This window comes from Orycteropus afer, unplaced genomic scaffold (assembly GCF_000298275.1).
Source record: "Orycteropus afer afer isolate SDZICR_OR568_19922 unplaced genomic scaffold, OryAfe1.0 scaffold00091, whole genome shotgun sequence".
Classification (NCBI taxonomy): Eukaryota; Metazoa; Chordata; class Mammalia; order Tubulidentata; family Orycteropodidae; genus Orycteropus; species Orycteropus afer.
The window spans coordinates 4,735,417-4,746,533 of record NW_006921678.1 but is presented as its reverse complement, the minus strand read 5'-3'; the positions used below and the strand labels follow the sequence as shown (position 1 = coordinate 4,746,533).

At 33.4% G+C, this 11,117-nt stretch overlaps 1 protein-coding gene across 1 annotated transcript in view; it reads right to left on the bottom strand.

Annotated features, from left to right (window-relative positions):
- The window catches only part of PPIP5K2 (diphosphoinositol pentakisphosphate kinase 2), an 89,101-nt gene extending 81,859 nt beyond the window's left edge, over nucleotides 1-7,242 (bottom strand). The window contains exons 1-4 of the mRNA XM_007942492.1: nucleotides 7,129-7,242; nucleotides 5,465-5,660; nucleotides 2,425-2,515; nucleotides 963-1,048 (exon numbers count right to left, since the gene is read on the bottom strand). Coding sequence (XP_007940683.1) covers nucleotides 963-1,048; nucleotides 2,425-2,515; nucleotides 5,465-5,660; nucleotides 7,129-7,242 — 487 coding nt within the window. The remainder of the gene's footprint in view (nucleotides 1-962; nucleotides 1,049-2,424; nucleotides 2,516-5,464; nucleotides 5,661-7,128) is intronic.
- Nucleotides 7,243-11,117: the final 3,875 nt, after the last annotated feature.

The following is an 11,117-nucleotide window of genomic DNA, read 5'->3' as shown; positions in this document are numbered from 1 at the left end:
TGCACAGGGAGATAGATCAGTGGGGAAGAATGCATTGAAAAGAAGGACACAGGGAAGAGGTAACTACAGGGAAGATGTGGGAAGAGAGCTGTTACGTTATGGGGATTGCAGTCAATTTCATAAACAAAATGTGTATGAACTGTTTTATGGAAAATGAATTTGCTCTATAAACTTCCATCCAAATAACAATACAAATTAAAAAAAAAAAAAGATTATTTTTGGAAACTCTATAGGGCAGTTCTACTATGGTTCTATGGGTTCAGAATGGACTTGATGGCAATAAGTTTGGTTTTGGTTACAGATACCCTAATTTATATATTATGTTTAAATATCCAGGAAAAAGAAGCAAAGATTGCTTAAAAATATTAATTACTAACAAATAGTAACATCTCAAAATTTCTACTTACTATCATCAGAAATTTTAATTGTGGCACTGTAGCATGAAATGGCTAATACTTAATACCGAGATGAATCACTTGTTTATCTCTACGCACCGCCATCGAATAGGATCCGACTCATAGCAAACCCTCCTTGGGTTTCCGAGGTGATATCACTATAGAAGTAGATTGCCCAACCTTCTTTCCAAGGAGTGGCTGATGGGTTTGAACCACCAGTCTTCTGGTTAGCAGTCAAATGCCTTAGGCACTATGCCACCAGCACTCTGATGTATATCTTTAATCAACATAAATTTATTAATTGTGTAATTTCAAAATTCTTCTTTATGATTTTCAGAGATGTGTCCAATGTAAGAGCAAAGAAAAGAAAGATAATTCTTAATTTATTATTATTTCTATATCAAATTGTCATATTTTAGCTAAATGTAATGCTTATTTATTTAGACCATAAAAATGAATAGAATATAATAAAGTCTTAAAATTCATTCTGCTTAATTAGAGAAGGAAAGTGTCCTAAAAGCATGCCAAGTGGCAGAAGATACCTTGCTTAAAATCTCATACTCTTACCTTTGGGATTATTTGGGTCACGGTTCAAAATGGCATAACGAGGAAGTAAAATACCCTCAGCTTGAAGAATACTATACACTTCCCTCCTAAAGAAAAAGGAAGCCATCCTTATTATTTTATTGCTCTATTTCATAGTGAATATATTATTGTACTGTTCTTAATGTACATTATTACTGTTCCACTACTAAAAAAGATATGTATGCTGAATGGTTCTATTTTTTTAAATAAACATGTCATTTATAATACTGAAAAATGTATCCTAAGGAAACATTCAGCAATGAGAACAAAAATTTATATACATGAATATTTTTTATAGTATATTAAGACACTAATATTTAAAACTTTAAATGTAAATTTATAAAAAATAAAGTTGATATAGCTCAAAAATAATATTATCTATTGAAAACCTTATACACAAATAATATCTAATAACATAGACTGAAATTCACAATATTCTATGAGAAAAGTGATCCCTATTTTGTAAAATATGACTATATTTATGTGTTGCTTTCTAAAGGAAAAAAATGTGGTAGATATAGTGACAGAATTAAATAACTTTATGTTTTTACTTTTCAAACTTCTTAAAATTAACATCCCCCACATACATTTTTTACACACACACACACACACACACACATGTATTAGTGTATAAGCCTAGTGGAAATATTTCACATTTTTAGGTACTAGTATTGGCATAGTGCCTAAGGCATTTGACTGCTAACCAGAAGGCTGGTGGTTCAAACCCACCAGCCCCTCCTTGGAAGGAAGATTGGGCAATCTACTTCTGTAGAGATACCACCCTAGAAACCCAAAGAGGGGTTGCTATGAGTCAGAACTGACTCGATTGCAGTGAGTTTGGTTTGTTTTTGGTAGCAGTGTTACTAACTAGAAGAGCAGAAAAAATAAAAAATAGAAAAGAAGGACCTTCTATTCTATGAAGTGTTTTCAGATATTCATTGCGATGCTAACACAAAAGAGAAGAGAATGCTGAAAATTAAAAGGGTAGCCAATCAGAGTAAAACATCAGTTAAATGAAATAGATAAATATACCTAAATCTCATAATTTCTCTTAAACATTCATGTTTTGGGCTAAGATACAGAGTGGAATATTTTCAAAATGCGTATACTTTACCATTTTTAAAAAGGTAGTAATAATTAGTAAAAATTATTCATAGTTTTCAATGATTTAAAAGGCTCTGGAAATTAAATCTGGTTTAAATCTTTGTTCTACTACTTAGAGAACTACTTGTGATACTGGGCAAATTGACTGATCTCCCTGATTCTCAAATTTCTTAATTTGTTAAAAATAAATAAATAGGTATAAATACCTGTTTCTGAGTATTATTTTGAGGACAGAGAGAATTAATGTATGTGAAAACTCATGAGGCCATGTCAACATACAGTTAGGTACTCAACATATGTTCATTTTCCTTCCCTTAATTCAGTCAATTTTACTACTCACCTATCTTGTATAAGATACTGCATATTCAAGTCATTGATTACAAATGGATTCCTGAGTTTTGCATAGGCAACTGCTTTGTCCAGTGGAAATCCTAAGAACACATATTATTAACATACTGTGTAAAATCTCAAGATATATTGACAACTATGAATTTATCAATTTTAATTGATGGCCCCTCCCATAAAAGAATAATTTCATTATGCATATAATTATTCTACTTCTGTAGTGATACTGCCTCGGAAACCCAAGGAGGGGTCGCTGTGAGTCGTGTCCGACTCGACGGCACATAACAACAACAACATAATAATATTCTAACAACAATAACATCATATGTTATTTTTACTAGTTATTTTGATTGAAAAAGTATAGCCAAGTCAGTGGTTATATAACCAAATTTAGAGCACTGACTGTTCGTCAATGCCTGATTATTCTGTCACCGGACAGAGGGTAAGGTTATCTCACGTGCACAAAGAAATCTAAATATAAAAAGCTTAGGTGTATAACAATTATCTGGTGTTTCTTTCTTTTTTCTCACTAGAAACAATTACTATTCTCTTTAGAAATTTAATATCTATACATATAAATTAGTTGATAATTCAAAGAACGTATGCACCTTTAAAAACAGCAGCAAAAACAAAAATGAATTTAGATATAACATATATTCTCTAAACATGAAACAGATGAGCAGAAACATGCTATTGCTAGATCAGTGTTAAGATATCAGAAATTAACATCTTAATGAAAAATACTAATTACAATGGAAACAAATCATATGATAGATACAGCAAGAAGTCTAAAAAAATCTACAAACTTTAATGCCTATACTTTTTTAAAAAAATGACTATACTGTACACTAGGAGCTCTGGTGGCATAGTGCCTAAGGCATATGACTGCCAACCAGAAGGCTAGTGGTTCAAACCCACCAGCCACTCCTTGGAAGGAAAGTTAAGCAATCCATTTCCGTAGTGACACCTCCTCGGAAACCCAAGGAGGGGTTGCTATGAGTCGAATCCGACTAGACAGCAGTGCATTATACTTTATAGTACACTTCTTTATTGATACTAAAAGTCTCTAATTTTATCTATTAGTACATATTATTAAAAGAAGCAGTATAGTATAGAGGTTAAGAACATAAACCTGGGTTCAAATCCTGGCTCTAACTTTTATCAGCTATGTAAATATATTTAATATTTTTAAGCCCTAATTCCTGATTGTAAATGGATATTGTATCAGTACTATTCAGTAGAGTTTTTGAAGGATTAAATGGAATAGTGGATATAAAGCAGTTAGCACAGTACCTAGCATAGAAAGTATTCAGTAACTGTTACCTATTATTATTTTTTCAATGACAATACTTCAATGAATATTTTATCTATGGAAAAGGGTAAAAACTCAGTAAATATGCATAATTTTCAGATTTAACTTCAGCATACCTGTGAATACATTGTACTTTGTAGCATTATCAGTATAGTTGGAAAAGGGAAGACATTAAAGCATAACGAAGTTATTAAAATGAAACCAAAAACTATATGGTCAGTTAAACAAGATTAATCTCTAAATTCCTCTTAGGTTTTAAAGTTTAAAATATAAATATACTCTTACAAAAATCACTTGGCTACAAACAAATTACAAATCCCTTAAGTTTTATAAAGACTTTTGGAACTCACCATTTGTTATAAAAATGTCCCAAAGTCTGTAATCTGAAGCCTCCTAAGAGAGTTCAGTTCAGCAAGTTGGAAACTACACCCAGTTCCCATTTTCTTTTCTTTTCTTTTATTAAAGAACATTTTCCTCACCCAGAGACAACACATGGGATATACAGTCCTAGTCTTTACAGATAAATAGTTTTTGCAAAAAAGCTATGTGATGATGGTAAGGAAAGAACACCTTAACCTCAGCATAAGCAAATTTTAAGGTTCGTGGAAATGAGGGACTTCAGTGCAAAAATAAAGGTCTTGGCTTCTCTATAAAATAATGACAATCAATTTAGGCTATGGGAATACAAAAAGTCTCAACTATACCCTATCTTCATTTTGCTGTAGGAGATCTTCATGAACATCTAACTAAAGTGAGACTCAAACAGCTCAGGACTAGTCATTTTGGTAAAAAGTGAGTGTTAATATTAAAGCATCTGTAAAGAGAGCACATCTTTTATATTTTAGTTGTTAATGTGAAATTTACTTAATTTACACAGATTCCTAGGTTATATATTCTCAGATAAACACTTAGTAATAATCTTTACTATTTTATATGTTAAAATTCCCTGAAGTAATAATAATTCAGCTTATTTTTAAATTTATTACTAATAGATAGCAAGATCTCAAATTGCAAATATTAAATTCTGAAATAAAGTACAAATATATATTAGCATATGAGAAATAACAGATCATTTTCTATATACAAAATCATAATGCCTTACCAATAATTCAAAGAATTTGTCCTAAGACATTTAGAGATGCAAACAAAAATACACCTTACTTTAATTGTGAAAATGTAGAAACCACGTAAATATTAGGAGATTGGTTACATACATTATGGTATATTCCCATGATGACACACTATGCTGTCATAAACGATTCGGTTTTTGAAGAATGATATGGAGGGGGAAAAAAGTCCATATTGATACACCTAATACTGAAAAGAGGTAAATGTAAATATACATTTTTTAAATCTGTTTTGAAAAATATATAAAGGCAGCTCTGGTAGCGTAGTGCCAAAGGTACTTGACTGCTAACCAGAAGGCTGGTGGTTCAAACCCACCAGCCGCTCCTCGTAAGGAAGGTTGGGCAATCTACTTTCATAGTGATAACACCTCGGAAATGCAAGGAGGGGTCACTATGAGTTGGGTCCGACTCCACGGTACATAACAATAACAACAACATTAAAAAAAGGGAATAAATATATTAAAATATTAATATCACCAATCTGTGAGAGTGGCATTATGGGCAATTTTATTTTTCTGTTTTTTCCAATTTTTTACAACAAATACGTGTATGTTTTTAATTAGAGAGGATAAAGGGGTTTCCCTCTTCTTTAATACCTTTAGAATGGAATGAAATAAGACAATCACACAATGGCCAATTTTCCACTGGCTCATTCAAAATAACATCCTCTTCAAATACTACTACTGTGATATATTTAAATAAGGAGATCCGTTCAAGAATTTCCTTCATTGGTTTGGATTTGGATTTCTTTGCCATGGAACATATTCCAACCACAATCTGCCTTTCTGGTGGCTAAAAACAGAAAGGAAACAAACAAACAAACAAATCAGGACTTAATTCAAACTCCAAAGTACAGCTATCTTAACCTTTTCTGGAAGTAAGTAAGATATGCACTGAATCAATAAAAGTGACGCTTTAACCAACAAATGCATTTATCAAAATTTTATGTTATAATAAATAACAGATTTCTACAAAGGTCTAGAAAATTTTTAAAACCCAGCAACACTTTCAGAATATAGTCACCATTTTTATTAAGATTTAAAATCTAAACAAATACTCCCCCTTTTCACTGTCTCTAGCATCTACTTGTCCTTCATGCACCAGAGAAGGGCTAAAAATCTGTCTAATTCAAGTAAAAAGGTGAGACAGAATCTCCTGCCTAAAGTAAGATACTATTTTTGACTACAAAGCTATACAGTATTAAACTATTTTTATACATTGGTCAACCCTGACAACTTGGAAGTAAATTTAGGACTAAGCCAAGGTGTTAGCACATATTTGACAATCACTCTGCACTGAAAGTGCATTTCAGATATGTATAATTATACTGTAAAAAATGTTGTTAAATAACTGTAGAAAAGAATTCAAAAAATCATCTAATAGCTATTTTTGGTTTGTTTTTACTACTTTACCAAGCTTAATAGGTATGTCTCAAAATAAAATCCTCTTTCCAATTGAAAATATACAAAACACAAACACATTTCTAAGTTTATATTTGAAATAAGTTCTCAGGTAAATAAATTTCTATTTGTAAAATAAATAACAAAAACAAAGCTAGTGTTAACTATTGTTGTTGTTGTTGCTGTTATGTGCCATCGAGTCAGCCCCGACTCATAGCGACCCCTCCTTGGGTTTCCAAGGCAGTATCACTACGGAAGTAGGTATGCCCAACCTTCCTTCCGAGGAGCGGCTGGTGGGTTTGAACCGCCAGCCTTCTGGTTAGCAGTCAAGTGCTTTAGCCACTATGCTACCAGAGCTCCTAGCTAAATGAATACAATGAACGTGTGTCAGTTTTAAAGATTTCACATATAGATTCACTATATTAGAGAGTAAGATTGACTAGCTGACTTACACACACACATACACACACACACATTAGTGCTGATAGTTGAGGCAGCATCTACATTTAGCCAACCAATTTGCAAATTTCTGAATTATTAATAAACAAAGATATCTTCAGTCAAGTAGTGCTTCCATTGACACCATGATAAACTTCATGAAGCCAGTTAAATAAGCTCCTTCTTTACCACCTTGAAAATGATTTCCTTCTAGTTCTTTATCTTGGGGTAACTGTTAAATTATTTCTTGACGCATAGTAGGTTCAATAATGTCATTCATGAACCAAAATATAATTTTCTAGTTTATAACATTTCCAGTAAATTATGTGAAAAAATGTTAACAATTTTAAATAACAGTATTAACAGGCAATAAGAATGAGAAGTATCATACTATATTGATCTTCTCTCATCAAACAACTTACAGACTCATCTTCATCCTCATCATCTTCATCTGCATGGTGGAAGAAATGTCGATAATTTCCAGGATTTACTTCAGTATCTTCAGGCCCAACAAAGAACCTCGGGGCTTCACTCATTTTTATTTCATTTGATATATAATGTAAATAATTTATACTAAAACTCTTGTAAATAAACAGCATCAGAAGAAAGCATTCTCTCTATAGCTAGCTGACACATACGTCTGTTGCAGCTTGTTTCTGTTTATACAGTCACTTGAAATTGTGATGACAGCTAGCTGGAAAATGTTCTTTTGTTCTCAGATATCATTGCTTCATTGTTGGTACTTAAGTTGCTGCTGAAGTTTAAAAAACAGAGACAGTGCAGCTACTGTTTCCCTGAGTTGATATAGCAAATATTTTTAACCTAGAATGCAATTTAAAAATATTAATTTTGGAGAGTATACTTCAAAAACATTCATTTCAAAATAATTTTAAATGGCATGTATAAATTCCACAACAAAAACTTGATGTATACTTTCAAAATGAAAATTCTTTTCTTTCCATAAAATTAAGAAATTGATACTCTGATCTTTGGTAATATACATCTTAGCAATATGACAAACTGATAGAAAGAATAAGAAATTCCCTGTCAAAAATATCCAGTAAAATATTCAAATTATAAGAAAATTACTTTAATGGTTAATTACCTCAGCATATAATTCTTCAATATTTGAATGGAATGGAAAAAGATAGATAAAATGTAATGCAAATTTTAAAATAATTTGTAGCTGAACATCAATGTGAAATTACATTAAATCAATTTTTAAAGGCCTCAAGTTTAGTGTGCAAAGGGTTTTTCCAAGGAACATAACTGCCATATAATAGTGATACAACCTCAAAATATTTGTTTCTAAAGCTATCTACATGTATTTGTTAACTGGTCATATTAAAACTATCTATGGAGATGAAACAATGTATCAAATATTTTGACTACTCCTAATAAAAGAAATTACTTGATCAGCTATTAAGACATATTGAATAATTTGTTACATAGTACTGGAAAGCATAATTTCAAGAGTCCTATTCCTGAAGTTCCAATACCACTTTAGTTAGTAGCTCCCTATGAAATATAAAGGAGTTCTGGTAGCATAGTGCCTAAGGCTAACCAGAAGGCTGGCGGTTCAAACCCACCAGCCATTCCTTGGAAGGAAAGTTAGGCAATCTACTTCTGTAGTGATAATGCCCCAGAAACCCAAGGAGTGGTCGATATGAGTCAGGTCCGACTTGACGGCACGTAACAACAACATGAAATATAAACCTATTTTATCCATTCAGTCTTTAGTTTACCCATATTTAGAATTACCTTGCTCATGGAGTGTTAGAAAATTTTAAACAATTTGTGATTAAAGAATGAAAGCTGAAGTACTTCACTTTATAAACCAGTGCCTTTCATTCCTATTCCTCTTGCTCTGTTACTCGTGTAAAAGATGTTGGCTGAAAAAAAGCAAAAGAAAGTTTTCAATTACTGTATAACTTGTCAGAAGTAGATAAATTGATCGCAGTTCTCCTGTTTTGTACCAAATGGTAATTTTTTTTTTTTTTTTTTTAATCTATCCCACATTTCTCCTCCCATCTAACAACAGCCCTAATTTCAGTAGTGGAAAGGCCATGTGTTTTGGAATCAGGAACCTGTTTAAATCTGTCACTACATACTAACAATTTCTGCCAGTTTCTCGCTATCAGTTTCTTCAATTACAAAAAAAGAGAGTATAGTAACACCCTGTAACTCTGTAAAGATCAAGCGAGGGAAGTATTAGTAAGGTCAATATTTGTTAAGTAATGGGTATACTAAGCACCCAATTAGCTTTAGCTCCTATAGGCACTACTATAAACCAAAAACTCCCTACTAGTATGACATGTAAGTAACACAGAATGAACATTGTCCATTAGTTGTTGAAATGAACATATTTATTCAACAAATACTATTTCCTATCTTGGCACATGCAGTACAGGTGCTAGAGATATAAAGTAAATTAAGCATGGTCTTTTTCCTTAAGGAGCTAATGGTCTAGCAGGAAGATAGTCAGGTAAATCAGTATTTCCTGTTTCAGTGTGGTAAGCATACAAATAAAATAGGTAACAGAAATATGCCATGGAATAAATGTTGCATTATCCACTTAAAGAATGCTATTGATGTAAGCAGATGCTAGAGTCTGTGTATCATCACATATAGTGGGGTGTGTGTGTATACACACAATTCATGATATTATTTTAAAATTACACTTTCTTCTGGTTTAGGTGTTTTCTAAGCCTTTCAACATAACGCTTAACAAAAGCACTAACAATCTTGTTTTAGAGGCAGAACTGAAAAGTAATTTTAAAAGGCTTTCTACTTTGTGTTTATAATGAAAGTCTGGAAAGTATGAAAATGAAATTTTAAAAATCAGCTAAGAATCCCACCAACCAATTGCAGAACTACCTGGTTGTAGTTCTTTGTTATAAAATATTTGCTTGCATTTCTCATTAGTCTTTTCATCATATGTTCCCCAACATTTTTGAGCTACTTTATATAACACATATGTTGCTGTTAGATGCCATCTAGTTGACTCTGACTCATAGTTACCCTATGTACAACAGAATGAAACACTGCCCAGTCCATACCATCCTCACAGTCCTTGCTATGCTTGGGTATACTGTTGCAGCCCCGTGTCAATCCATCTTGTGGAGGGTCTTCCCCTTTTTTCTCTGACTCTCCACTTTACTAAGCATGATATCCTTCTGACAACTTGACCAAAGTAGGTGAGATGAAGTCTAGCCATTTCACTTCCAAGGAGCATTCCAGCTGCATTTCCTCCAGGACACATTTGTTTGTTCTTCTGGCAATCCATGGCTTTTTCAATATTCTTTGCCAACACCACAACTCAAAGGCACCAACTCTTCTTCAGTCTCATTGTCCAGCTTTCACATGCATAAGAGTGATTGAAAATACCATGGCTTGGGGTAGGCACACCTTACCCTTCAAAGAGACATCTTTGCTCTTTAAAACTTTAAAGAGGTCTTTTAATGGATAACCAAACTATGGTACATACACACTATGGAATACTACGCAACCCTAAAGAATAACATAGAATCTGCAAAACATCGCATAATATGGATGACCTTGGTGGACATTATGCTGACTGAAATAAGTCAATCACAGAAGGACAAATATTGTATTAGTCCATTACTGTAAAAAGCCAAGGAAGGTTTATATATAGAAGGAAATTTTATTTGTTGTTTACCAGGGGTGGAAGAGGAGAGGAGGGAACACTGTTAGATAGGTAGTGACAAGTATTGATATAAGTGAACAGGAGGGCAATGTACCAAATGTGAGTGATCAACACGGTGGCAGTGAGGAAGAGGAAGACATAAAGAGGTACATGGGAGGTACAGACAACAAAGATGAACCATTTTGCACATACAGTACTGCATTGTCAGTGAAGGCAAACGTCGATCTATGGGTGGATGGATGGGTAGACAGGCTGAACTAACCATGACCATGTATAGTGTTGGCAGACAATGATTCTACAAGTGTATTTGTATGTTCTATAAGAATTACCAGGTATATAGTAGAGCTGACAAGGGACAATGTTGTAGTTACTTCTTGGCCACAGCTAGCCACCCTGAGGGAGCAAGTAGTTGGACCTGTGCACTTGGGACCATAGTCTCAGGGGACATCAAGCTCAATTGGGGTAACATACTACACAAAAACATTGTTCCACATCCTACTTTGGCAAGTAGCGACTAGGATCTTAAAAGCTTGCAAGTGGCCACCTAAAGGGAATGATGGATCTCTCCTTGTCCAGAGCAGAGAAGAATGAAGAAAAGCAAAGACACGTGGAAACAATAAGTCCAAGTGACTGGCACACCATAAGATCCTCCGCCTATATGACTACGAGATCAGGAGAACTAGATGGTGCCTGGCTAAAACTGTCAACCTCTCAGAGAGGGATCTATGTAGAAGATCCTGGATA